Raw genomic sequence first — 27,915 nt, 5'->3', positions numbered from 1 at the left:
AGGCTTTCTACAAACACCTTTAGATCTCCACAGAGGGCCAAAGAAATCACAGAAATGTTGGAGATATTTTTTTTAGATTGTACAATCTGTCTTTCTCCATAATATATGGGAATGCCTTGCTGGATCATATATACGTATCTCAGAGAGTGGTTTTTGTTAATCTCCTAAGTAGCAAATAATTTCTGCCTTTAATGAATTGCATTAGAAGGTGAAGTGCTTAGTGGCAGGAACTCATGTAAAAGCACAATTAATCAACCCGAGGTTTTTGGCTCCAGTAGGCAGCTCCTGTGTGTTACTTCAGAGGGCTTCTTTCTTCCATTTAAGCTTTCTTTTGTTCTCTGTCTGCAGGACTTCACAATGATTCAACTATTTTTTTTTTTTCATCCATGCATTTATTTATTTATAATTTCTGTCAGGGATATGCCCTCTTGTTATTCAGGTGTTTAGTGCTTCTGAAGAAATTTGCAGCTGAATTACTGTCACTCAGTCAAGAATGACTTCAGCTATATTTCTAGGTGTTCTTTTTGCATATCTACAATTTTCATGTTCTTATTGGGATAAGGAAGTAGGATCATTTACAAAGAATTCAGTTGTGAGATGCACAAGCATATTGTGACAGATGGAAAAATATTTTTAAGTGCGAAACTTCAGAAACTGTTACAGTGGATGGACCAGACCTGGAAAAATAAAAAAGAACTGATCTGCCAGTGTTGTATTTTTGAGATCCAGGTAGCTATTGGTATGACTAACACAAAGCCTCAGATATGAAACAAGACTAGAGAAATCTCACTTTTCCTTTAATATTATTGCATCTCCTGGGTGACACTATTTGAGAAAGAGCTACAAGAAAGATTAAAATGAGAAAACGCCATCCTTATACAGAGAAATATCTGGTCTTTTCTAGTGCAAGAGTTGTTTTCAACTCATATCCCACATAGCTGATGAGCAATGCTCAGTAAACCAGTAAACCAGTATATACATAGATTGTTTTACTGCTCTGTGTAGTGGTGTAAAATAAGGGTTCCTGAAAAACTTCCAGTGAAGCATAGAATATTGCTAAGGATAAATAAATCAATCAGTTGCATCTCTAAGCTTCAAGAGAAAATGACTTCTAAAGGTGACAGTTGTTCGGGGGAGTGCCCTGGAGGAAACAACTAAAGTTAAAATCGACTCTGAGACTAAGACATGTACACATCAACAAAACACGCAGTGAGATAGGAAGGCTCAGTGAACAACAAAGTAGTCAGAAGGTGTATATTTTTAATGTAGCCTATACCTCTTGGATTTGGCAGGCGGAGTGTTGCTCTGTAGAGCAATAGCAGCTGATTCACACTAAACCATGAGACCACTGGAGTACAGGCAAGCCAGTTTCACCAGGGCTTTGCCCATTTTGCCTCTCTTGGCACTGTTAACCAACACAAACGGCTACCTATGCCATTCTTTTGGTCCTGCTTGAAAGATAAGAGATACTCAGTACAGACAATCTGCCTTGATGCTGACCTCACTTTAAATTTTGCTTTTTCTTGCCTGTTTCAGACAAAATATGTAAACCCCTATGATCTGTTACCTTTAAAATGCTTAGTGATAACAAAACGTTCCTGTCTTGAGGATCAGTTTCACTGATCATGCCTCCAAGAGTACTGGGAGCTAAGCCAGTCAGATTTGCTGCAGACAGTCCAAGAAACAGGGCTCAATGTTCTGATAATCAGAGGTAGTGGTTCAGGCAGACAAAGAGCACACATACACGTTTGTGCCTTGGAATAGTTGCTTTTGAGAGAACGCTACAGTCAAATCAAGACGTAGCATCTCAGTAGAAGCAAGCTTTCTCTTTGAATTACAGCTGGATAATATAAATGCTCAAATATTTGGTAAGGGAAAAAAAGTGAAAAAAAAAAAAGCAAGTATGTGGACTGATGTGTTATTTTGGTTTGATATTTTTTTACCTTTCCCAAAATGTACTGTAAGCATAGATATTTTAGACACAGATGAGTTTAAACACTTCCTACGATTCCTTCAAGGTAACAGACGTTAAAACTTCCAATTTTTACTAGGGTTAAACTCCCTTCTTATGAAAGGTTTTATGTGGATGTCCTTGGGTGAGGGGTAAAGAAACAAAAAAATCTGCAACCTGCACATGAAGTAAGCATGCTGTACAGCCTCTTGGTGACCGTAATTACATCTTTGAACTACTTATATCTCCCCAGTCCCATGTTCTACAAAAACATCAACCAAATAATTTATTCACAGTCATTGTCTTACACTTGCATGTGGCTCCTTTCTTCCAGAGTGGGAGAACACAGTGGACTACCCAGACAGAAGAGAAGCAACACAGAACTTTGTTCTTAGGAAATCAGAGGGAAGATGCTCTTACAGTTCGAACACAGGAATGTGTGGAAGAAATCTTGCTATCCGTTGGCAGCTCCACTGTTGTGGGTGTGGGTGAATTTTTTAAAGGCAGGTGACTAATATATAAATTGTTTTGGAATGAATACTGAGGTTTTCCAAGCTCTGCAACAAATGAACCCTTCATGGTGCAATACTTCCTCTCTGGGAGTCACTTTGCTTTGAGTAAGTCTCATGGTAAATTTCCATTCACTACTTGATAAAGCATAGATTTTAAATTAGGTTACTGATGTAAACATTACTGCAAATTTTTAAAAGTGAAATCTCTATTTTGCTGTATAGTGTATTTTACAGTATATAACACATAAAAGATCTCTTGGAATTCAAATTTCTACAAATATTACTAAAATTCTCTACCAATTTCCTGCCTTTTCTTCCTTTTTATTTTTGTCACTTTAACATGTAAATTTTACTGTTTGGTGCTATTTACTTTATAGCCTAGTCTTGTACATGAGAGAAATATTTCTTTTTCCATAGTTGCCCACAGGTTTCTCCTGCTAACACCAGAATATATATATATATATATATATATATACCTCCAAAACCTGGTATTTGGATGTCGGTTACTAGAGTACCATTCATATTTCACTTTTTTAATGGGTGTATCTATGTTAGCTAGTTCTGTCTTAATTTTACTTCACTGGCCAATTCTACTTAATACCAGAGTGTCCTCTGCTGTACATAGCAAAAACAGCAGTATGTTACAGGTTCTTTCATTCATGATGATAAAAAGGCACTGTATAAGTGACTCTGTAGGGATCTGTGCAGTTTCTCTCTTAAATTTCTCTGTCAAAAGCATTTTTGCAGAATCCTTTCTAGTTCCCCCCAAATCACTCGTGCTACAGATGATTTTGTAAATAGAATTCACATTAAGACATCCTAACACTCCCACCTCGCCCTCATCAAAGATTTATGTTTAAAGGGAAGGTTTCACTAGGAACAAATATTAGGAAAAGTGTCTAAAACCAGTCCTCTGGCACACCTTCTCTGAATGTCAGACATGAAATAGGGAGAAAACTTAATAAATTTTTAAAAAATAAAGGCTGGGAAGAATGGTTGATACCCTAGGATGCTCTGCACTGCTTCAGAAGGACCTCAACAAGCTGGAGAGGTGGGCAGAGGTGGGGAAGAATAACCTCAGGCAGTACAGGCTGAGGGCTGACCTACTGGAAAGCAGCTCTGCAGAGAAGGACCTGGGGGTCCTGGTGGACAACAAGGTGTCCATGAGCCAGCTGTGTGCTCTGCGGGCCAAGAAGGCCAGTGGTATCCTGGGGTGCATCAGTAAGAGCATTGCCAGCAGGTCGAGGGAAGGGATCCTACCCCTCTACTCAGCCCTAGTGAGGCCACATCTGGAGTATTGTGTCCAGTTCTGGGCTCCCCAGGATAACAGAGATATGGAGCTCCTGGAGCAGGTCCAGTGGAGGGTTATGAAGATGATAAAGGTTCCCTTTATGAGGAAAGGCTGAGGGAGCTTTGCGTGTTCAGCATCGAAAAGAGGCAACTGAGAGAGGACCTCATCAATGTCTGTAAGTATCTGAAGGGATGGTGTCAAGATGATAGAGTCAGGTTCTTCTCAGTGGTGCTGAGCAATAGAACAAAAGGTGAGGGGCAGAAACTGATTCATGCGAAGTTCCACTTGAATATGAGGAAGAACTTTATTGTGAGGGTGACTGAACATTGGAACAGGCTGCCCGGAGAGGCTGTGGAGTCTCCCTCTCTGGAGACACTCCAAATCCACTAGGACGCGTTTCTGTGTCACCTGCTCCGGGCGACCCTGCCTTGGCAGGGGGGTTGGCCTGGATGATCTCCAGAGATCCCTTCCAACCCTAACCATCTTGTGATTCTTAACCTGTTCTGTGAAAGAAACCGGCCTTGAGGGTTTGCCTTGGGGGGGGGGGGGGGGGGGGGGGGGCTTATTTGCATGTGCGTCTTTATGTTGTTTCCCAGGGCACAGTACGCACGGATCCACTGGGGATGGGATGGATCCCACCGCGTCCCCTCCCGTTCCGCCCCAACCACGGCCGGCCCCCGCCAGCACCGCCCTCCCGCTCGGGCTCGGCGGAAGTGAGGGCGGGGGGCGGGGCCGCGCGGCTCCCCGCGGGTTTGGGCCGCCGCCATTTTGTTGGCGCCCGGCGCTGCCGGCGGGACGGAAAGGGCCGGGAATTGCCTGGCGGCTCCTCCCCCGCCGGACCCGAGAGGCGGGGACTGAGCGAGGCCCTGCCGGGACGGGACGGGGCTGCGGGGCCCAGCGCGGCGCAGCGATGTCGGCGTTCTCGGAGGCGGCGCTGGAGCGGAAGCTGTCGGAGCTGAGCAACTCGCAGCAGAGTGTGCAGACCCTGAGCCTGTGGCTCATCCACCACCGCAAGCACTCGGCGCTCATCGTCAGCGTGTGGGAGCGGGAGCTGCGCAAAGGTGAGGCCGGGGCCGGCTGGGCCCCGCCGGGGCGCCCCAGGGCCGGCGGGTCCGGGGCAGGAGGAGGTGGTGAAGGTGGCGGCCCCCCCTGCGGTGTGTGCGGCGGCGGAAGCAGGGGGATGGCGGCGGGGATGCCCGGCCTGTGGATGGCAGGGAGAGGGGGAGGGTGGGCTCCAGCGCTGGGGAGAGTGGAGCTACTGGGGGCCAGGGTTCAGCCCCAGGTCTCGTTTTTTTTGATGACCGTGGGCTGGGAGGTGCTTCTCCTCCCTCTTTTTCCCCTCTACTCCCCTCTCTCCTGTCTTTTCCCTCCCATTATCCCTTCCTCCCTCAGCGAGATGCCTCTGAGGAGGCTGCCCCTCGTGTTTTGCCTCCCTTTTTTTCTTGTGAAAGGAGAGAGGAAGGTGGGAAACAGGAGGGACGGGATTTGGGTTTTTTGTTATTAATACAGGTAATTACAGGTCTTCCAAGGCGGAGCCTTTTAGGTATTGTCTTTCATCATCTCTGGTGATGGTTGTTAGCTGTAATACTATTTGAATTTCTTGTCCACTCATGCCAGAAACTGTTCTTGTAGGGCAGCTGAGGATGGGAATACTCTGGAGGAAGAGCAATTTAATGTGTCCAAAGTGGTTTTTACTTCCTATTTTTGCCAGATGGCTACTACCAGTGTTAGAATAACAATAAAAATATATGTTTCTTTAGCTATGTTAAGTGTGCAGACTTAAATGCTTATGTGGCTTTCTTTTTAACAGGAAGGAACTTGCAGCTATAGATAGTGGTTCAGGGACTGAAAAGGAGAAATGGCATGTGAAGGTTTATTTGATGTGACTGGAAAATAACTTGATCTTAAATTAATTCATTTAAGAAATTAAAACTCACTCGATAGAACTCTGCTTTGCTCTAGGAAATGTTGCTGTCTTCCAATAGCTTCTTTTGGAGCCTCGCTATTATGTGGATCTTTAATGGAAAAAGTAGAAGACTAGGCTTTCAAGTGGAGAGGAAAAATAGCACTAAGCCATGACAGGACTTATGAAAGAGGAACCACTGAGTTTCATGTAACATGGCCACTGTGTTGGGTTTTTTTAAATACTCTTTTTGTGAGAAGTGTGATGTTTTGAACTTTCAGGCAAGAGTTGAATTCTTTTTTACCATTGCCCTAAGAAAGGCTTACTTGACATATTTCATCTTATGAAATAAATGCATTTTCACTATATGTTAGTTGCAAACTTGCTTTCTTGTTCCTGGAACAAATTAATGGATCTCCCATCTGTGTCTGAAACATTTCACATTTCTGGGCCTTCTAATCAAACAACTTGAATGTTTGAGGTGATGTATGATACCAGAAAGGCATCTTTAATTGAAATAGAGTCAGAGTTTTGGTTGCTCATCTTAATTAATGTGCACAATACTACTACATAATAGTGGAAGATGTTAATGGTCAGTCCTTAACCTTAATTTTCCTGTTGTGCTGTTTGACTAATTGGAGAAATGAAGTCTTTGAAACACGGTCTATGTGTCTGAAGGTGGCATTGAGAGGCAAGGATAACCGTCCTTTTAAGAAGTCAGAGGAATGCTTTGCTTTTTCTCAGCTTTCAATGTCTGACTTCCACTTCTAAGCCTGTTTTGAGCTTTGGATGAGCGTAGCTGCCATAATTGGTTTTGTCTTGAGTTTGTTGAAGCTGTTGTCCAACTTTTGAAGCTGGCGTAGTTAATATACACAGGATGTATTTTAGTTTTTCATCTCTGATAACAGTACTGAGTTTCAAAAATGTTAGCTTGCATTCACCCAATATTAACTTTTTGCTAATTGCATCACAGAATTGCAATATAGTCCCTAATCTCCACAGGGTGGGTGTAGTGATCTAAGCGGACAGCACGTGGAGGATGGGAAGGAAAACCAGTGTACTGTGGTGAAGTGAGGTGCATAAACACCACAAAGCAGAATGCTAGCAATGAGGCTGTAAACAGAGTAAGTTTAAGGCTCCTGACTTGCCTTCCATCCAAGCTGTATAAACATGATTCCTCTCCTACTTGAGAGGAAAATTACCTCTATTTGGAGACTACGGACACAAAAATTACTGGCATTGTCAGCTGCTATTGCTAGCCAGCAGTGTACTGGAATTGAAAATTGAATCTTACCTTTCTAAATTTTATTTCCTTTCATTGTATATCTATTGTCACCCCTATCTTCCAGCTTACTCCCTTTCGGGCTTATGGAATGTGGTATAACTAACTAGGTTGAACACAGTATAGTGTGATGTTACATTTTTTCTGGATGCTTTCAGTTTTGGTAAAACATCACTTGAGTCAGATGAGCTTGCACGAGCTTTTCTGAACATGTCTCTAGTGATACATGAAAACGAGTGCTAAGATCGGAGCTCTTTTGTTCTTAAATGTTTGGTTCTGATTCTTTTATTTTTAAAATAGTTGGAGTAGAGGTGAAGAGGCAGCTTTTCAAATGCGCAAATAATTTACACAACATGAAGTCTTAGTGCCCTTCTGTTTACTTGGCTTAATTGATACTAGTCAGGTCTCGTATTCTGGCATATCTAGAGATCATCGGTTCCATACACCTTCATGTACAGGTTTTCTTTTAAAGTTTGTACTGAGGAAAATGATCCTGCTTTGGCTAGATTTCAGATGTATGTGAAATGTAACACTTGAAGTTAAATAGTTAATTACTTGGTAGTCATAAGCTTTTTCAGTAGTTAAGGAGTTAAGTAGTACTAATTAATTAACTTGTAATGTGAATACATCAGTCATTCCCAAAATGCAACTGGTGGGCCCATTTAAACTATGTAATTTTGTGTATCCATAAAGGGAATAACTTACTGGGTGTTTTTTTTTAAACTGAGTAGTGGTATAATACATAAAAATTTGTTGTGTAAACCTGCAGTCAGTTAAGTGGCTGCTGGGAAAACCCCTAGGAACACCTTTGAATAGGCTTTTCTGAGATGGAGTCTGTTGAGAATTGTTTTTTACTTGCAAATCAGGTATGTTCTCTTGCATGCATCTCTTGCTGCCTAGTTTCAGGATTCTCTGAAACGGTAGGGATTTTTTACTTGTTTGTATGTTTTATTTTGAAATGAAAAATTTCAGTTCCATAATTCAAAGCATCAGCCTTCAAGGGTGAACAATAAGTGCTTGTTCAGGAGGCTCAGTGTGCAATTTGCAATACTGGGTTAAAATGAATTCTTTTTCAAAGCAAAACAAACGCCAAACTTGCTAAAAGTTTGTTATATAGGAGTTGTTATTTTAAGTTCCAGTTAGTTGTCTGTAATAATCTTTTCTTGTCATCTCATTTTCTGTTAGGTTTTCCAGGTCCAGCTCTGTCACTTGTTAGGTATTTATGTCCTAATGATATTTTAATAATCACAGAATATTCTGAGTTGGAAGGGACCCACAAGGATCATCAAGTCCAGCTCTTGGCTCTGCACAGGACGTTGTCGTGTTGTGTCTTTAAACCTAGTTTCAGATTCAAGTATCTGTTTCCTCAGAACCTGACATGGCATCTCATTGATTAGTCAGCCTCAGAAACTGATGCTGATCATCCCCCACCCCCCTTAATCACTTGCCCGCTTGTTTTGGCTGTCATCTGTCACCCCACCCGTGTCACACTGATCACTCTTCCCTGCACAGCTTATCTGGGTTAAGACAGCCACAACTGTGTAAGTACATCTGGGCTACTACAGAGGGATGGATGTATTTTTTAGTGCTGGACTCTGACAGTTTACCTGCTGTTCCATACCTGCTGTTCCAGTTAATATGCCTTTTTTTTTTTTTTTTTTTTTTTTTTTTGTTTGTTTGTTTTGTGGTGTTGAAGTCATTCAGTGGTATGAGAAGCTATTATTCTTTGCTTATTTGTAGTTGTTTGTCTGCAACTTCTGCTACTGGGACATATGCTGGTGTTTGGGTCCTCACTCAGTATAGCTGTTGGCACTGATGCAATATGTTTTCCTGAAGCTAGTGGCTGTTGTGGCAGCTGCTGAAATTTGGAAGATAGAGGATTTTAGTAGGCAAATTGAGAAGACCTAGCAACACTGAAAGCAGATTTGAAAGTTGTATTGCATTTGAATTACTCTGATACTCAAGTCAACTGCTTTGAAGCACAACTACAGCCAAAACTGATTGCAGTATATTGCCTTGCAGATGGGAAGTAGATCACAGGAAATAAGTTCCTGATTTGCAATTATTTTCTATACTATGTTGTGTAGCTTTTTCTGCCAGAAGGAATCTTTCTGTACTGGTGATTGTAAGGTTATTTTACTTAATGGGGCTATAGTGTCATTGGCCCATGTGAGAGAATAAATAGATTCTGTTTTAATTAAAAGAAAGAAAACTGTGGCTTCCTGACTTGGCTGGTTAGTAGGTGTTCTTGAGGAGGCCAGTAAGAATACTTAAGACAGAGGTGCTTGTGGGTGCCTTCCTGCTTATCCATGTGAATTTTCTCATCTATGCCAAAAGGTTTGGAGATCATCAAATAACAGGCAAAACTTTAGGTGAATTGGAGTAATTGAGTCAGGTTAGAGAAACCTATTTGCTACACACATGATTTAAAAAATGACCTACAGTTAGGAGCAACAGAGTAGCAATATAAGAGTATAACTATTTAAAATAGTTATATTTGGATAGCGTAGTCCAAATATGTATTTACTTAGTGCTGTATGTCGAGAACTCATATTTTGCCTGTACCTGCCTGTCTTTTACCATTCTGATTCTGAATACTTAAATGTAATGTCTTTTTCTTGTCCTGAAACTGTTGTTGCTGTTAATTCATATCCATCTTGGCATTGTACTAGCCAGGCGAGCCAATGAAAGAAATTGTTTTGTTTCATGTGTTCAGGTAATTCAAGATACACCAAGTGCAGTGGGAAGCTTCTGCAGAGTAATTATGTTGGAATGGTTTCCTTGGTCTGTGACCAGCTTTCTGCATCCCCTGGTAATTTGATGCTGATGGCCTTTTTCCCAGAAATGTCTGTATGCTGTGTTCTCTTTGTTATTGGCCTCCAAAGTCAAAGTCAAAGTACTTGGACTGTCAATCCAAGTGGGCAATCCCATTCCCTTCTTTGAAAAGAAAACACAGCAGTTATCAAACCTTGGTAAAATTCACCAGGAGAATCAGGTGACTGTGCAATGTTGAACACTTAGTTTAACTTTTTCTTAAAAGAAGGTTAATGAATTTTAAGTGCTCATTGTACAGTGTGCCTTTTATGGATTATGTTATCTTTAAATTGTCCTTTCTGGTGGCAGCCTCTCAAGTGGCTTTTTACAGTCATGTTACAAAAAATGCTGCACTTCATCAGCTTGCATAAAAACTCAGGTTAGCTCTCCTCAGTGTGAAGAATCAGTAATCTTGCCCTCAAGCTTCAGTGCTGCTTGACCTGAAGATGTTTGGTTGTGTAATGAAAAGCTTGAAAGCTTGTCGAGTGTTTACAGAGATGTTGTGAACTCCTCTTGCAAAGGTGTGAAACGTGCTATGAGACAGGAAGTGTCCTAGAGATTCTAGAAGTGATGACACTCTCCTGCATGTATGTAGACTAAAGTAATTCTAAAGCTATTGAGCCAAGTCTTTATTTGAATCCATATTACATAACTTTAGTGGGCTAAATAAACTGTTTAGTCCTGATAACTGTTGTGGGATTTTAATATACTGAAGCTTATTGTCTCAAAACCTCTTGTTAGATGGTATTTTCTTTCAAGGTCAGTCGATGTAGCAAAGCTGGCCTGTAGAACCTTAAAGCCTGATGTAACATTTTCAGATGGCTCAGTCAATCTATACAGTTGAAGTGGGATGTGAGTGAAATCTCTTATGCTTGGGTGTTTTTCTATAGTTTTATCTAAGATGGCAAATAACTCTTGGTTCTGGGGAAGAGGTGTAGAACAGCATGAAACTAATGGGCACGTTACTAGCAATCTTCATGAGAGCTCAATTTCAAATCAGGAGGTAAACCTGGAGAAGACAAATATAGGTGATTATGCTGCCTTTGATTGCCAAAGCTAACCTCAGTAAAAATGACCATCTTATTGCCTTTCAAGGTAAAATACTAGTTTCTTGCACTAAAATGGTGTCTTATCAGTGTTAGGAGTTCTCTTAAGTGTTATGGACTAAAGCATATAATGTCAGGGCATCTATATTGAACTGGCAAAGAACCAGGCGTACCCAGGTATGCTTTCCTAAGAAGCATGGCTTGCCAAAAACTAAGACTTAATAATGTAGTTTCCACTTGGATGCCTCAGTATGCCAATTGTAGGTGAAATATCATTAATATCTGAAGGATATTCATTGGCATTTAAACATGTCAGATACATTTTTCGGACATAGTTTCATTTGCAAGATGCAGATCCCACTTAGTGTCATTGTGGATGCTTTATAATCAGAATAATCTGCTTAATATGGCTCTTACACCAACCAGCACTGTTGACATGTTAAAATATTTCAGAATACAGTGCTTCAGGGACCTACTTTGGTGACTAAATGGTAAATCTAACTGAAACAAGCAGAGGAGTTATGTGAACGCTGCACAAATCTTCTGAAAAGATGACTCAGTCCAATGTGGATGATTTCTCAGAAGTTTTGTGTTAGCTCACTGTACTGTTAGTGTACCAGAGGTACTTATAACACTGTACACTCTGGCAGCATGTGCCTTACAGATCCTTCTTCAACCTAAGTTCTTATGTTTTTTCCCCTTCATTTTCTTCTCACAGTAGGAATGCTTTTGCTAATAGCCTTGCCACGTGTTGAGGACACTTAAAATAATCCATTTGATCCATTTTGTTATTCTGAGATTTATCAAAGCCCTGGACTGCAAAGTTCGTGTCACTACGAGTGAAGAAAGATGCTTTTAACATAATTTTTTTCCAGAACAGATCTGTATGGTCCTGAATTCAGTTTTGTATTTCAGACTTCAATAGTTAATTTACAGTCATAGTAGAATGCTTTTCAGCTCAAATTTGTCAGCTTCAGTTGCCAGAGGTTACATTGTACTTCGGTCTCGTGGGTAAGGCAGGTTACTAGTAGATCAGTATGTAAGTCTTGAAGATTTGTGAAATGAAAGGAAACCATTCTCAAGACTAGGCATAACTTTCAGCATTGGAATTTTGTGCACCACATTCTTACAGCAAGAGGGATTCAATTTTATTTCACAATTGTCTTTGTGAACATAAGGGTACAGTATTGATTGAACTTTTAACCAAAGCCACAGTTAGCTTAATAGTGGGTTTAGGATTTTTGTTCATTATATGCAGCTTTGTTTATGTTGAATTGTAATAGCAAGCTGAAAAGGTAGTACTAGGTGAAATAAACCTGAAAGTGAGTTTCTGGGTTTTCAAGGGCTTCCAAACCTGATATATGGATCTGTTTACTGCAGTGAATAGATCAAGTCTAGGTTTTGTGAGAATCAGCACTACCTGATTTCATGGCACTGTGCGTGCATCTCCTGTCTTTGCCAGCCCAGTTGATTTGGCTTATGTTGGAAAGATAAGATTTGTCACAAATTAGTTACATCACTGAGCATTTTAACATCATTTTTTTTTTCTGTAAAATGGACGGACAAGGACCTATCTTGCATGCAGTTCCAGAGGATATAGTATGGGGAGTGGCTTCATTAGATTTTGGGTCATAATTCTGGGCTTATTTAAGAAATGGGGAGGGGTGCAGGGTCATCTTTGGTAAGTGCTCGTTACTGTTTTGGTATGCCTGTGAGACAATATGTGTTTTCTAAGATTCTCTCTTTGAATAATTCAAAGCTTTCTCTATGTCAGAACTTTGATTTACCTGAAACCTAGGTAGGAGATGTGGTGTTGTATCATCAGTCAGGTTTTAATATAGAAATTGAGTAGCATAAGTTTATAAAATCTACATTTTAGATTAGCCAGATTTTGTCACAAATTTATTTCCTATAGTGACTTCAGTGTTTGCAGTAGACTTTTAATAGATCCACCTTGTGTCCAGCACTTCCAAGCTAATTCTTTTTTTTACCACTCTTTAGTTTGCCTTGATTGTAGGAGGTAGGTGTGCTTTTTACGTTTAACAGAGGGGTTTTTTTCCCCCACTTAGTCCAGAACTCTCAACTTGTTAGATATGTCTGTCCAAGAGGATGGGAAAAATTCAGTACTTGAAGGAGAAATCCCTCAGAAGAGTCTTTCTGTAGTGCAAAATTTATTCTCAAAAACATTTCACTGGAGTGAAAGCATATCAACAATGAATTTTCTCTTTGTATGTGAGGGTGGTGGTTCTGCATTTTTGAGAGGCTGGAGTAGAAATTAACAAAATCAAATCACATTGTGGACTAAGCATGAATTATAGGAAATCCTAGACTGGCTTTACTACAGTTGAGAGGGCAGAAAAACCTTGTCTTTCAAAAGAAACCTCTTTTTAAAATCAAAGTGTACGTACTGAGACTATGTAGTGGTAATGATATTCTGGTGTTAACCAAGGATAGAAGTGTTACAATAAGAGTTATAGACTTGTAGACTACTGAAGATTAGATGAAGTATGATTGTAAATGAAAACACCCAGGTAGGAACACTTAAAAACCATGGAATAGATTTTCAAAAGCAATTGTAAATTGCTTGTAAATTGCAAGCTTGTAATCTATTGCACATTAATGGAGAGGAGGTAGAATACTTAAGATGCTTGGAGAAGGGATACACCAAGGAGCCTGAAAGTGGTTTTTGAATGTTTTCTTGATGTTACAGCTACCAGCATGTGAGTATTTTAACAATTAGGAGATGAGGGAGGAAAGTATCACAGTGATAACAAGGAGACTGACTAGGGGTTGACTGTTCAGTTTGCTCAAATGCGAGAATGAGAAGTGGGTATGTAAGACTGATGAAATTCAGACTGAAAAGGAGGAGGTTCTTCACAGGAATGAATGACTGTGGATCTGTGAATTGACTTGTGAGAGGACTTCATGAGTGTAAGAAATTTGTGCAGGCTCAAAGGAAAGCTGAAGAAATCCACGAGGGCTACCTAACAGACAAATCTCATAAGACTCAGGAAAACACCTGAGAATAGTTGGGGTCTGAAGGACACTTTGGAATTTCTGGGGTTTTTCCTGTTTGTTTTCAAAGATGATGCTAAAGGGAAGTTTTCATACTATGAAGGAAGAGGAATTTGTACAAAGAGAGCAGAAGAGAGAGAACGCAATGGGTGACTGGAGTCTTTTCACATGAAAATGCTGTAAATGTGAAATGGTTGTAAGCAGTAATGAAAAGAGAAAAAAACATCTTTTATTTCAGAGTGGAGGAGGTCTGGAGGTGGGTGTTTGTATTTGGTATAAATGTGGATAAGTAGGTATTAGTTAAAGGAAATAAAATTTCTAATTATTCTTTATTATTCTTTTTATTAGCAAAACCAAATAGGAAGCTGACATTCCTGTACTTGGCCAATGATGTCATACAGAACAGCAAAAGAAAAGGACCAGAATTTACAAAAGACTTTGCTCCAGTAATAGTGGAGGCTTTTAAGCATGTTTCAAGGTACAGTAAACTTGTATGTGCAGTGTCCTTCTTCATACTGTGTTTGAGGGGGATTTAGAGAAGTCCTCAGTTGGTCTCTTCTGGCCCAGCTAGTCTTTGTGTGCTATTTCTGTACTTGAGGTCTTGTTAATTTAATTTATTCGGTGTTCTTTTGATCTTGGAGAGTCTTAATGCTGTTGGATGAAGTTTCATAGTCAATTCATCAGCATTCAGTCCGTTCTGCTTTGGAAAGCTGTCAGCTATTCCTGAAACTAAGACTTGCTTTCAGTTTGTGTGTATGTGCTGCAACAGTTTGATATTTTTCATTGCTGGTGTTTCATGATTTGTTTTTCCCCAGCAGCCATTAATCTCATCGCATGAGGAAGCTAGAGTCTTGATACAGGATTATTTTCACAATGATACACAGCTGTTGAAGCAACACAAACCTATTTGCAGTGTTTGTATAATAGGGTTACAGACCTACAGATTTATGGGTTGAGCAAGAAAACAGGGAGTTGGGCATTGGCCCTTTTTTATTTATGTGCTTGCTAAGACACTATGAACCGGCATTTGCTTTTTTTTCTTTAAAATGTGATTTTGTTATTTTCTGAGATTATTTGACTTCTGATACTTGGATATTGCTAAGGTATGTGAAGGTTCTTCTGTGAAAAATAATCATGTAGCAGCACTGTACTTCTACCTAGTGCTGATGCTTGCTTTTTTCCCCTGTAACAGTGAGTCTGATGAGAGTTGTAAGAAACACCTTGGCCGAGTGCTGTCTATCTGGGAAGAAAGGTCTGTTTATGAAAATGATGTATTAGAACAACTTAGGCAAGCTTTATGTAAGTATTTTGTGTGTGTATCAAGGTTCAGTCTCTTCTTTGAAATACTATTTCCCTGACTGCTCTGTTTGTTTTCATTTAGACGGAGACAGAAAGGGGAGGAAGCGCACGTATGAACAGATAAAAGTTGATGAAAATAACTGTTCACCTAGAAGTTCTCCCACTGACCCTCCTCAGGTAAAAACATGTTTATAAAATTCTGTATTTACATATGATTTCATGCAGAATTTTTCAGTTACTCCTGGTTTTGAATGATCTCTGTTTTTCTTTTTAACAGTTTTTCTGTTTAACAGTACCTTAAACAAAGGTACTCTTTCTGTGCAAAAACTTTTCACAGTATTTCAGGTTACAAGTATGTTGTAACTTTAGTCATTTGACGCTAAACCTGAATGTATTAACTGTATGTCCAGCTTTGCTCACATCAGGATTTCAGCAGTAGTTTCTACAGTGTTTTGGGTTGTCATTCAGTTTCCAGGGTAGTAATGAGTAACCCATGTATTAGAGTAAGATTGTTATGGATTTATCAGTAAAATATTTCTCAGAGTTGCAATCATGATGGTTGGGAAAAATTGTCTACCTTGCACTGTTATAGCTTTCCTAATTCTTGCGGGTTTTTTATTATGGTATTGCCCTATCTCAAAAGGCTTTTTGTTATGGTCAGGAATGACTGTCCTCAAATAATCACATGAGCTCTACTTGCAAAAGAAGCACACTGATCTGGTCTGATGTAATAGTGAAGCAAAATGACACGAAAGATAATGTTAAAAATCTATACTAAAATGAAAGATATTGTAAAATATTCACTGTCAAAAATAAAAGATGTATAAGTAATCCTTATATACCAAGAATTTAAATGAAAAAAATCTGTTGGAGGAAGGTGACCTTTAATACTGGGAACGCTGCAATATTATCCTGAGAATGAAAGGTTTGGTTTTGTTTTCCATCTAAAAGCTGATGCTGTAAATGCTGTTGAAATTGCCATCAAATCAATTCCAAAAGCTTATTGTAAGATACTGTTTTGTTCTAGGATCTGTTTACTTAAAGTAGTTCTCCATCTTGCATGCTTTTTTCAGACCACAGATCTCATTAGAGCATTACAAGAACTAGAAAATGCTGCCTCTGGGGATGCAGCAGTTCATCAGAGAATAGCCTCGCTGCCTATAGAGGTCCAAGATGTGTCCCTGTTAGACAGAATAACAGGTGAGGGTTGGGGACCCAGTAACCAAAATGCTGTTCTGAGAACTTAACGATGTGTGATGAAATCACACTTTACTTGTTTTTCTCTGCTTGCTTTTTAGATAAGGAATCTGGAGAGCAACTTTCCAAAATGGTAGATGATGCATGTATGTTGCTGGCGGATTACAATGGCAGGTTGGCAGCTGAAATAGATGATAGAAAACAGCTGACTCGAATGTTATCAGACTTTCTCCGATGTCAAAAAGAATTCCTTGCAGAGAAAGAACATAAGCTGGAAGTGCGTAATGTTTTGTTTTAGTCCATTCTTCACTAAAGCTTGTTCTTGTAAATGTTTTTAGTTGGCCTAAAAAACTGTTATCTCCAAAGATAAATATTTAATTGCCACTCTTACATCTTTGCTTCCAGCACATTATTAACATTTTGTTTGATTCCAGTGCTCTAAACCTGTTAAACCAGCTCTTTGGTTTTTTAGCTATTCAGTCTTTGTTATATGTACAGACTTAGTTTTAGTAGTGCAGATAAAAACTCTTACCCTGAGTGTTACAAACGTAATGTCTCACAATTTTTTTTCATGCTCCTTTCATTCATTGTTGTAAATCTTAGTTATGTATTTGCTAAAGGATAAGAATTTAATCATTGGTTTCAGCACAACTTTTTAACCAGACTCAAGCATCCATTAAACCTAGTAAAATGTAGTTTTAGCCTCTACAGCCTCTAATACAGCTGGTTAGCAGCACTAGCAGCATTAGGACCAGACAGATCATAATAAAAGAAGGATGCAGAGTCAGCAGCTCATTATGAGCATGATCCCCTAAGTTATTCTGTCCTTTACTATTCCCAGTCATCTGTTTTCCTTTCCTACCATGTAATACTGTAAAGCCTCCTGTTAAACATCCCACATATTTAGAATATGTCCATAATTTTATATGAATTGCTTACCAGGGCTAACTTGAGTACTACAGTAATAAAACTGAAGCTGTATCATTTTTCAAGAGGAGATATCTAAACAATTGCAGTGCCCTGTAACTGTAGCATATGCATATATGATGCCCAAATTAATTACTCTTAAGATTTCATCATACAGGCCTGTCAGGAACATTTTCTTTGCTTAATGGGTTTTTTTTACCTTTTTATAACTTGAGTTCAGATTTTGTGTTGCCTTTGTTCAGGAAAATGCTGTTCACAATGTATTTGAAGTCATCATTCAGATCAGTTGTATCATTCCCACTCTTATTTCCTGACTTACTTACTTTCCTCTATGCCTCACAGAAAAGCAATTGATGAAGGTTCTTCCTGTCAACTTTACTGTGTGTTTATCCTGTGGGAAGAATATCAACCAACTTCATGTAAGATAGGTGGTATCACAGTAGTTCTGATTGCAATAGCAACTGACCCAACTGGATAATGGAACCTGGAAGATTAAAGAACAGGAAGCCTTAAGCTTTTCATCACATACCCTACCTCCCCTCTGACTGTGTGTAGTGGGTTTGAAGGACAAATACCCAATTTCAGTGAAGGACTGGTTGTATAGAGACACTGACTTGTTTTTGTAGCTCACTACCAGGAATTATTCCCTGTTTAGGTATAGTAGACCACTGGGATAGTGAGTTGCTCAAAAGGCAGTGACTTGGTGTTTCAGACAGATTTATAATTCTGTGAAAACAAGAGAGCTCAGTTAAAAAGAAATCACAAATGGTAGTGCAGCTGTGAGCAGATTCTGCCCTTGTTCGTTGTTTTCATCAAATATAAACCAGTTTAATTTCCCAGTATTACTAGATCAGAGAATTCATAATTGTAAGAGACAGGAGTTGCATGTTACTGGGCTGTCCTAGTCCTTAAAACCAGGTTTCTTGGCTGAATTATTTGAACTGCTAAAGAATTGCATTCTAATACAGCACAGTTCCTTTTTTGGACTAGTTTGAGGTCTTTCTTTAAAAAGTGGGAGACACTCTTCAGTAGCTGTAGCAGTCTGTTTTAAACAGATGAAGTCCTAGGATGTTGAAGGATACTGTAAGAATGTTTTTAGGCTGATCAGTGTGGTATACATGTGAATTACTAATAAAGAACTGTGAGCTGAGATGGTGTCAACCCAGGTTACTAATAAAGGCTGATGAGCCAAGAGATCGTTAAGAACAACAACCTTACACTGAAGTTTCTAAGCTAGTGTTAAGATAAATGAAGTGACCTCATGCTCACTACCATTAGTGCTTTTTGGTTTGAGAAGTGGAGGCTGATAAACATTCTGATGTTTTGAAATGTTATGATCAGGATGTTTTCATGATACTGTCTGCAGAGCCTCCTGACTTAGCTCCTGTGTTTTGTTTTTAGTTCCTAAGAAATGGAGATGAAGCAAGGACTCTGTCTTTACTGTCTTGGGAAATTCCATACCTTAAATTGAGCCTTGCTTCTTGGCTTCACATTTGAAATAGCACTGGGAAAGGGGCCTGTCACCTAATTCTTTGAGAATGTATTTCCTTGAACTGTGTTCCTAGGTTTCACTGCTCAAGTGTGATTTCTGATGAAATTAATTTGTTCTAGACAAGATTGTTTCTTTTGTTAGACTTCTGGCTATTGACATTTTTCTTAGTATAACTTGGTCTCTGGGTCGTAACATATCAAGTCTTCATTTCTTCCTGAATTAGTATCACCAATCTGTGAGTATAATGCTGAGACCCTGGCTTACTGATTTGTTAAACACCCAGGGATGGCAAGAAACAAGTGGATGTATTCTTGGTTGAATCTAGAGATGTTACTTGCTGTTGACCTGGTTTAACAGCGATAGAATTTGAATTTCCAGAGAATTCTCATTAACTTTCAACTTTAGATGGGACCATTAGACCTAAATTTGCAGCTCTTTTATCTTCTAAAGACAATTTACAGGTAAGTAATTTTGAATAACCAATCTTTCTATGAGTAGTTTTTTTAAGAATGAGAGTTTCTCTAATTGTTATTTCTGAAACAGAAGTGCATGATTCACATAAAAATCAAGGTAATGTATGCATTAAATCTTGAAAGGAGATTTTGGTAACAAATAAATAATACCATGTCTGCATCAAAAGCTAACAGTACTGCTTAGTAGGTGACTTTCCTAAGTATGTTTGGGGTAAGTAGTGTCATTTTTAACTCTTAAATTGTTTTCTTTAATGTCTTTCTAGCTTCTGTTGCAGGTGGTGAACATGGACCTATCTTCTAATGATGTCACCATCCATTAGTACACACATCCTGCTAAAAATAAATTTAAGAATCAAAATCTTGTATTGTCTGTTGTTTTTGAAAACTTGAAGAGGAGGATTTCTGTAACTACTCATACCAAACCTCTGCTATTTTCATCTATATTCTCACAAACATTACTGAGTTTATACCTGAGATGGATAAATATTTATCCAGTATCATTCCTTTTTCTTGAAGACTAAATCTTTCACGTGATTGTTCTTAAAACTCCCAGATCCTTTTGATAAAATCATTCGAAATTTGCAATGGAGAAGTTTGGGGGTCACTTGCATTGAAGCTGCCATTACCGAAAGGAGAGACCTGTGAAAACAAGACTTTTTCAGACTTTCACTTACACTCTAGCTATTGGGTTTACATGATCAGAAATGAGAAGTGATGAATGCACGGCTTGTCCTTCACAAGCACAATAAAAAACTTTATTAGGTAGCAGAGAATGTGTGTTTTATAATTGCACTTACGCCCTTTTGGAACCCCCCCTTAAATTTCAGATCATCTTAAAGAGTATTTTCTCTTCACTTTTGTAAGTTTTAGATTAGTATAAATATTTAAGGTTCAGAGTACTGTAGCTCTGTCTAGGATTTCTAGCTATATATGATTCTGTTGATTAGAGAAAATGGAAATTTTTGCAGAAATAATTTTATGGAACCATTTCTTTATGAAAACTTTGAGCACTAATACCATTTCAAGTTTTCTGCTTTTTGGGTTGACTGTTCCCACTTTGCTTCCTTTTTTGTATACCCATCCTAACTCCCTGCCCATCCCCTACTTTTTGAACAGAATTGTTGATTGGTCTCTTGGTCTCACTGAAGGCTGATGAAAAGAGCTTTTTATGTTTGTTATACAGGAACAGAGAATTGGGTATTCATAAATTGATACCCAGGTGTGTTCATGTCCTTTTGATAAGACTGTCCTGTACACGTTCTGAGGTTAACATGGCCTTAAAAATGAAATGAATGAGAGAAGTATTTGATTTACTGTTCTTTCATGTTGCTTTGCTCTTGCCTCTTCCACGGGTTGATTACAGGGTAAATAGTCTCTTACTACATTTCAAATAAAGGATCTGATAGTCTGAAATCTTACATGACATTAACAAGTGTGAGGAGGGGATCATGCAACCTTTTTCTAGAAAAACAAGACAGCCTCTCACATTCATTTTGACATTATGGAAAAACGAAGCATTGCTGCACTTAGTGTATACTGGATGACCCAGTTTCTCACATACTGTTTCTGTCAACTTACCACTTAAAATTGGGGAATATCTTGTCACTAGATCCAAATTTTTATGGAGGAACTACTACTCTGGGAAGTAAAACACTACTGTGTTTTAGCAGCTTGCATTTAATTAAGACACTTTTATTGATGATGTCACTGTCTTGCATTCCTGATTTTCTACAGCTGTATATACAATACTCTTACACTCACACATCTGGTTATAAGTGTGGTTTCTTGGCATGTTGAGAGAGTACTATATGTTCAGTACACTTTTATTATATTATTGAGCTTTATGGCTCAGTATAGTTTGACTTGTCTTCCTGAAGGTTTTGTCATGGATTTTTAAAGGTAAACAGGAAAAAGTTATTCACCCTTGTCCGTAGCTCTGGACTCAAAGGCCTTTTATTTTTTTCCTGCTTGGTTCACAATTAATGGTTCCAAGTGTAGGCAAAAATGTTAAGTAAACAGTTCAGGGATGGCAGTGGTATAACAGGCCTCTTGTCCTTAGGTTTTGTTTCACAATACAAGACTGGATTGGTACTATTGTCTGCTGTTGCCCTCCAGCATGGCCTTAATGTAATCACAGGGTGTAGTGCTTTCCTTGCTATTTTTTTTTCTTTTTACCGCTTGTACTTCACTAGAACCTTTGTATGTCAGCTCTTTTCATTCAGTGACGGATTACTTAGGGTAATATATTCCATCATGCTTCCTACTTTTCAAGTCCACTGCAAATAATTCATTTCTTCATAACCTTGCAGCTGAGCAGCTAAAGTGTTGTGCTGAGCTTTGGTTGAAGTCAAAAATTGATTTGTAGCATGAGTCCTACACTGCCCTTTGTTAGGGGGTAGAGTTTGCAGTATTGTAGGTGATCTACAACTCCATAAATGTGGCAGCAGCACAGTGACTCAAGTTGATCTGGAGTTAAAGCTGAGCTGCCAGCAGTGCAACCATTACAGAACTGGTAGCTCGGAGGTAGCAGGAATTGGGCAGTAAGGTTCATCTATACTCATGAGGACTTTTGAATATTTAAGATCTTCTGACACATGCTTGGCAACGGAAATAGTGGTACCAAACAGAACATGTTATATGATCTCTTGACATGAATCATTAATTTCTGTTCAGGATTGCAGCTTCAAAAATTGAAGCTGAGTTGGCAGTGCTTCCAGTTTGTGGATTACGACTTCTACAGAAAGAGGTGTTTGAGTCAATTCAGATATTCTTGTGCTGAGGGGAATGTGACTGTAGACCTCTTCTTTTTATAATAAAGGGAGGAGACCTTCACCATAAGTACTTTCTTTCTGTTGTGGCCCAGTTTCAAGTAACTTGCATTGTTTTTCAGAGAAATGTATGTAACTCTTAACAATCAGGAAGGAAATATAGGCTAAGGATCTCTAATCGATGAATTCTCTTCATCGTAGCTCTCCCCATCCTACCCTTTACGAAATGGAATATGCTTTGGAAACGGGCTCCTGTGCTTAGATATTTGTGTAGGTTGGTTGAAAGCCCTTGCTCATAGGTTGGCTTTGAATAGCCAGTAGAGGCTTTGTGTAGTGTAAATGCTTTATTAAAGTCGAGTTGCACAGTGCAAGTCCTTTAGTGAATATGAGTCATTGGGGTGGTTGTGTTTATTAAAAAAAAAAAAAAACAACCAAAGAAAACTCTAGAAAAACCAAACCCCAAAACTTCAGTGAGCTCAGTAGTTTTGATTATCTACCAAAGGTGACTGGGGAGAATTAAGTGATCACTGAAATACTTATCTCTGCTTAACGTTTATTTGGTTAGAAGTTAAAATAAGACCTAGGTTGGATCTCTTTTCTGCAATATAGGCTTTCAAAGCATTTCGACAGGTAGATAGTGTATCTTTTAAATGTGGTTGCTTTGTTTCCATGAGCACTTTTTTCAGTGGTAGGAGATACAGTTGCAGAGTTTTGTAGCAGTAATTTGCAGGACTAGAATGGAGAACAGCAGCCTGGACATCAAACACAGCAAAGCAAAGTCAAGTGGTCACTGCATTTTATTACCCTGTGTTGTACACATTTTATGAGCATAATGCTTATTTGACCCATTTCTCATAGCAAGCTTATACCCTGTCTGTACTTGAGTAATAAATATAACTTTTTCATATAGTGACTTAACAGTTGCAGGCTAAGATACCATGGTGCATAGTTACTCAGTTTTCAGTACCTGAAAGAGTATTAGACATCACAGATCAATTTAGAACAGCAGAAACAGTTGAAGACTTCCACATTTTAAATTGCCTTGCCAGATATTTGAATATAAATCCTGGCTTTACTAAAAGATAAGGCAGGTTGTAGGTTGTACTTTGCTTATCCTTGTAAAGTAAGGATAATATCTGCTTCAGTTCATCACATTTTAAACATTGCTTGTCACCTTGAACATGCTCTGGTTTTAAAAAAGGGTAATAAAAATGTTACAACTTTTTTTTTTTTTTTTAGCAATTTCACCCTTATTATTTGTGAAGGGTGGGGGTTTTTAATTTTCACTCTGCAGCTTACCTATTACTTTTTATTTGAAAGGGGGAAAAAAAGTACAAGATACCACAAGATACCAGGTACTTTAATACCCTTGAGGTACCTTTTGAATTCCTCATTATAAAAATACAGAGAGAAGATACTGGTCTTACCTAAGTAGGACTTGCTGTTGTTTGCAAGGCTTTTAGACAGAATGTTCCTGGCTATTGCCAGCCAAAAACTTCATACTGCTAACCAAAATGAATGGATCTGTTTGTGTCACCCTCAGAAGAACAAGTTTTGCAGGTATGTAAAACCTTGTGCAAACCTCTGAGATGCTGGGAAATTGAAAAGGAAATAATCAGTGTTATGTCTAGAACTTCTTAAATTTTTGAAGGACAGCTATAGATTGGCAAGTGACTTTGTGCTGCTTCCTGCAGCAGATGTTTCCTTTGCTTTGATCAGGTGTTTGCTGGAAGAAAAAGAAAACCTGGATGTAAGAAATGGATTTAAGAAATACTGAAACCATAGTGCCTGTTTGTGTTGGTAGTAGCAGTGAGGTTTTTCAAGTTAAGACTACACCTTTTCTGCAAGCCTTAATTTCCTGCAGTGATACTGTTACTGTTTACAACTTTTTAAAATTCTGATGTTTGTGTTGCTAGACTTATTAAATTGTAATAATTTTTTTTCATCTGTGTTGTGAATACAAAGTTAGCAGAACTGTAAACCCTGCCTGTATGCCTCCCACAGCTAGAAACTTGCTTCTGGAATTATTTGTTAAAGCAGCTGTGAACTCCAAATAGGAATATAAGACCACACTGGGGTGAAAGTAGTAACTACACAGACTAAACATTGGACTTTCTCTCTCAGGAGTTACAAAGGAAACATCTGTAGTCTAGTTTCCAAAAAGAATGTTGTGGATGGAAAGGAAGAGGGAAGGGAATGTATTGGAAAGCTCTGCCCTACAATTGGAGATGACTTGTGTAAACAAACCTAATGAAAATCTGTTGCTTTAGCTAATGTCTCCTGATAGTTTCATTTAATGGGAAAATAAGCTTATGTGTATTTGAAGATAAGTGTGTCTGACTCAAAAGCTGTGACTCAAAAGAGAACTTAATGTTCTCTTTAAATAGTGTCCTAATTAAGGCCTGTGCTGTTAGGCTGATACTCAAAAGTTATAATTGGAAATTTTTTCTGCCATCATTAAGATCTAGAAACTTTAATATGTTTTTTTTTGTTTAATGAGCTTCTATATGAAGTTCAAGCACCATGCTCAAGTTGCACTTTACTATGCCCTCTACAAGTACTTAGATTTTTTTGCTGTGTTTCTGATAATGATTTGCCTGGTAGGTTGGAATAGCTGATGAGAATTGCTTCCACGAATTTCCGGCAGCAGAAAGAAGAGAAATGACTAGAATATCAGCTTGCTTTTTCTCTCAGCCTTAATGAAACAACACAAAGCAAATTTCATTCTATCTCACTGACAGACTTCTGATGTTTTCACTTAAAACCACTGTAGTGTTATACAGAGCAAGTGATTTATGTGAAATCTGATGTAGAACATAAAAACACTCATGCTTTTGTGGATAGAAGGAAACAGTGTTCAGGTGGACAGCAACTAGTTGTTTGTTAGATGGCATTTAAAGAAAATGTGCATCCAGTGTGCTTACTGTAGATCTTGGGTAGAGTGCTTGTATTTATCTCTGTCCTCATATCTACCTAGGAAAATAATTCATCAGCTTAAGTAATCATTTGAGGTGGCAAGTATTTTCAGATCTTGTTAATGAATTACATATTGTTATCAGTTGTGTTTTAGTGTCAACATAGGGCAAAGTAAAAAAACAAACTGGTGCAAACTAATTAGTAAGTATAGGTGATATGACAAAAACATTGTAGTATGTAAGGACAGTGTACTTTCCATGTGGTTCTGTTTGTTTATTTGGTGGGGTTTTTTTGGTTTTGTTTTTTTTTTTTTTTTTTTAAATCCAGAGCTTGAATTGAAATTTGCCTATTATTGAGTCCATCAACTTTGAATAAAATATAAGAAAGTAAGAAATAAGAACACTCAAGAATTCATATGAATCTTACATGACATAAGAATAATTTTTAGTGTTAGTAATTTTGTTGTCAAAATGATTTGAGTTCATGTGAATCAAAATGAAGGAGTTCATAGTTGAGTTTCTTTAATCAAGCACCCAAGCAATTCTGTTTCGTAATTTAAATTCATTATGATCTTATGTAATGGTCCTCCTGAACTAGTCACAGTTCTGTGACTATTGCAGACAAATTCCATCTCTTCAGCTAAGGCTATGAATATAGAGGGCATAAATACTCTTCAGTAGGACTCCGTGAAACTGAATTTTACAGATCAAAAGCATCACAGTTAAACTAGTGTCTTACTCAGCATAGTAAACCTGGGAAGTTTACTTCAAAAAATAAAATCCAGCCCTTTTTTTTGTTTTTAATCAGCTACTCGTCATTCCTGAAAAGCTTAAAGAATAGTAGTCCTCTTCATGGAGCAGTAGGTCAAGAGCCCCAGCTGAGAAGAGATGAAAACTGTTAGGGAACATAATTCTTAGCTGGGCTGTGCTGATAAATCCAGTTTGTAAAAACTCTTTATCTTTCTGTTATAGCTTGCTGGTTAAAAACAGGATTTTGAGTAATGTTTCCTTTCATGTAGTAGCACCTGTAGTTCAGTTAATACTGGCCTTATTCTGAAAATTGATCTCCAAGAAGAAATGATAGCCCTTTTTCCTAAAGAAGCCAATCTGGTAGGCTTGCTTCCATACTGAAACACACAATGTGTGTACTCTGAATCAAAATGCTGAGGGGGAAAGAGGAGTAGGGGAACTCCAGAACTTTCACACAGTGCTGCAGGTACCTGGCAGAAGTGTTTATTCTTTCACTGATTGGAAGCTGAGATTTATGTTCATGTATATGTTTAGACACATGCCTGCTGTTTGCTGTTTTGTTTTTTTTTCTTCCTAGCATCTTATTTCAAAATGTGTTTTTTTAGAAGCTGGATTATTTTCTTCATACCTAGATTTCCCTGACTGAGCAGGGTATGGTATATGTGTCTGCAGAGCAGGGAGAACAGCTTGGAACTGTGGATTAAAACACGGTTGAGGACAATGCAGAAACACCAGCTCTCATTTTGAAGCTGTATGGATTAGTTATTCTGAGGGGGTGTAATGAAACAGTAAGAGCAATTGGGAGAGCTGTTTTAGCAGCAGTGAGGAAACAATGTATTCCACATCTGTTGTGCTTGCTGAGAATTAATTTCTTAGCTGGGAAGAAATGGAAGCTTTTTGTCACAAGAGTGCTCAGCACCACCTGATAAGTGTGTAAAGTGGTCCTTACACTTGCCTTAGAGTTTTATTCTAAACCAAAGAAACAGCCAGAGTACATTTACTTCTGCATTCAGGCTGAAGCAGTTGTAGTGTTTTTCAGTTCTGCCAAAAGTAAAAGAATATTCTGTTGGTCTAGTATGGAGTTGGTGAAGTTTTTCTACTGCCAAAGTCTGGAATGCTGTGGACTAAAATTGAAGGAAATAAGGAGAAACAGAATTCTGGGAAACAACACAGGATGATGTATAAATCCTGTAAATGAACTCTATGTTGTCTTGGAATTTACTTTTATTTATATAGTGTGAAGATGTATCTCTGAGATAAAAAGTGCATTAAGTTGACTTTTTATCAGATTAGAGAGTGTAAAACATTTTTCTAATATTTCTTAGGTAGTGCTGGCAGCAATTGGCAGAAGAGGGGAGTGAATTGCTCTTATATAAGGCTTACAGGTACTGTCTGATTTCCTGTGATATTTGACTGTTGCAGTTGTGCTGCCAGTTGTATCAGTTCTTTCATTTGACAGAGAAACAGTTGTTCTTGAAAGTTTGATAAAATTACTTCTGTGAATGCGTAAATAGCAGAGGGGCATAAAGGAATGCTTCAGCAGCTCTTCTCCCCTGAGTCTGCTATCCTGAGCTGTAACCTCCACTGCTCTTTGCCGCGACAGTAGTTGGGCAATGTAGAAGATGTCAAGGGATATTGAGATGGAAAGGGGAGAGTTGGAGGGGGCAGACTGGGTGGGAGTTACTGTGGGATGGAGAATTAGGCTAACTGGGATGCAGTTAGGACATTTGGCTCTTGGTTTAGAGGAGTCAAATAGCATCATTACTTATGGAACGCTCTTGTACCACTGTGCTGCCTCATCTTGAATAAATGTACTACTGCGGGTGTAAAATATTTGCATGTGATAATAGAATTGAAACAGTATTTCTCTGAAAGCAGTCTCAAGTACCAGTGTTTTTAGGTGTTCTCTCCAGTATCACTAGCTGTTTTACTTTCTTGCCTGATTCAGTATTAAATTCTTTGCTTTTCACAGAAGCACCTTTGTTTAATTTTCTTTGTCTGTGAAATTCACCTCACAGCAGTTTCTAAATTCTCACTGGGTTGGTAATTTAGAAATATATTATGAATTCCAATTAATTAAAAAAACCCCCTACATATAGTTATCAAATAAAGTACACCCTTCCATCAAGAAAAAGAAGAAAAATCTGCTGTTACAACTTCTTGAAATTGAAGAAGAGCTTCAGTATTTGAAATGAAATAGTACATATTTAAATGGAAACATTTGAAACACTTTGTTGTCCAAGTGTCAAAAAAGAATTTTAGATACTTGTTTTTCCACAC

At 38.5% G+C, this 27,915-nt stretch overlaps 1 protein-coding gene across 3 annotated transcripts in view; it reads left to right on the top strand.

Moving 5' to 3' along the window:
- Positions 1–4,477: 4,477 nt before the first annotated feature.
- The window catches only part of RPRD1A (regulation of nuclear pre-mRNA domain containing 1A), a 44,649-nt gene continuing 21,211 nt past the window's right edge, over positions 4,478–27,915 (top strand). The window contains exons 1-7 of one of the 3 annotated variants that reach the window (XM_032688429.1): positions 4,490–4,815; positions 14,163–14,292; positions 15,007–15,113; positions 15,196–15,290; positions 16,187–16,313; positions 16,412–16,587; positions 26,961–27,020. In XM_032688429.1, coding sequence (XP_032544320.1) covers positions 4,665–4,815; positions 14,163–14,292; positions 15,007–15,113; positions 15,196–15,290; positions 16,187–16,313; positions 16,412–16,587; positions 26,961–26,996 — 822 coding nt within the window. In that variant the 5' untranslated portion in view covers positions 4,490–4,664 and the 3' untranslated portion in view covers positions 26,997–27,020. Of the gene's footprint in view, positions 4,816–14,162; positions 14,293–15,006; positions 15,114–15,195; positions 15,291–16,186; positions 16,314–16,411; positions 16,588–19,465; positions 19,561–26,960; positions 27,021–27,915 lie in introns of those variants that run through there. The other 2 variants (XM_032688420.1, XM_032688414.1) reach the window with 2 other exon arrangements.

The sequence above is a fragment of the Chiroxiphia lanceolata genome, chromosome 1 (assembly GCF_009829145.1).
Source record: "Chiroxiphia lanceolata isolate bChiLan1 chromosome 1, bChiLan1.pri, whole genome shotgun sequence".
NCBI classification, from domain to species: Eukaryota; Metazoa; Chordata; class Aves; order Passeriformes; family Pipridae; genus Chiroxiphia; species Chiroxiphia lanceolata.
This window is presented reverse-complemented; position numbering and strand designations above follow the sequence as displayed.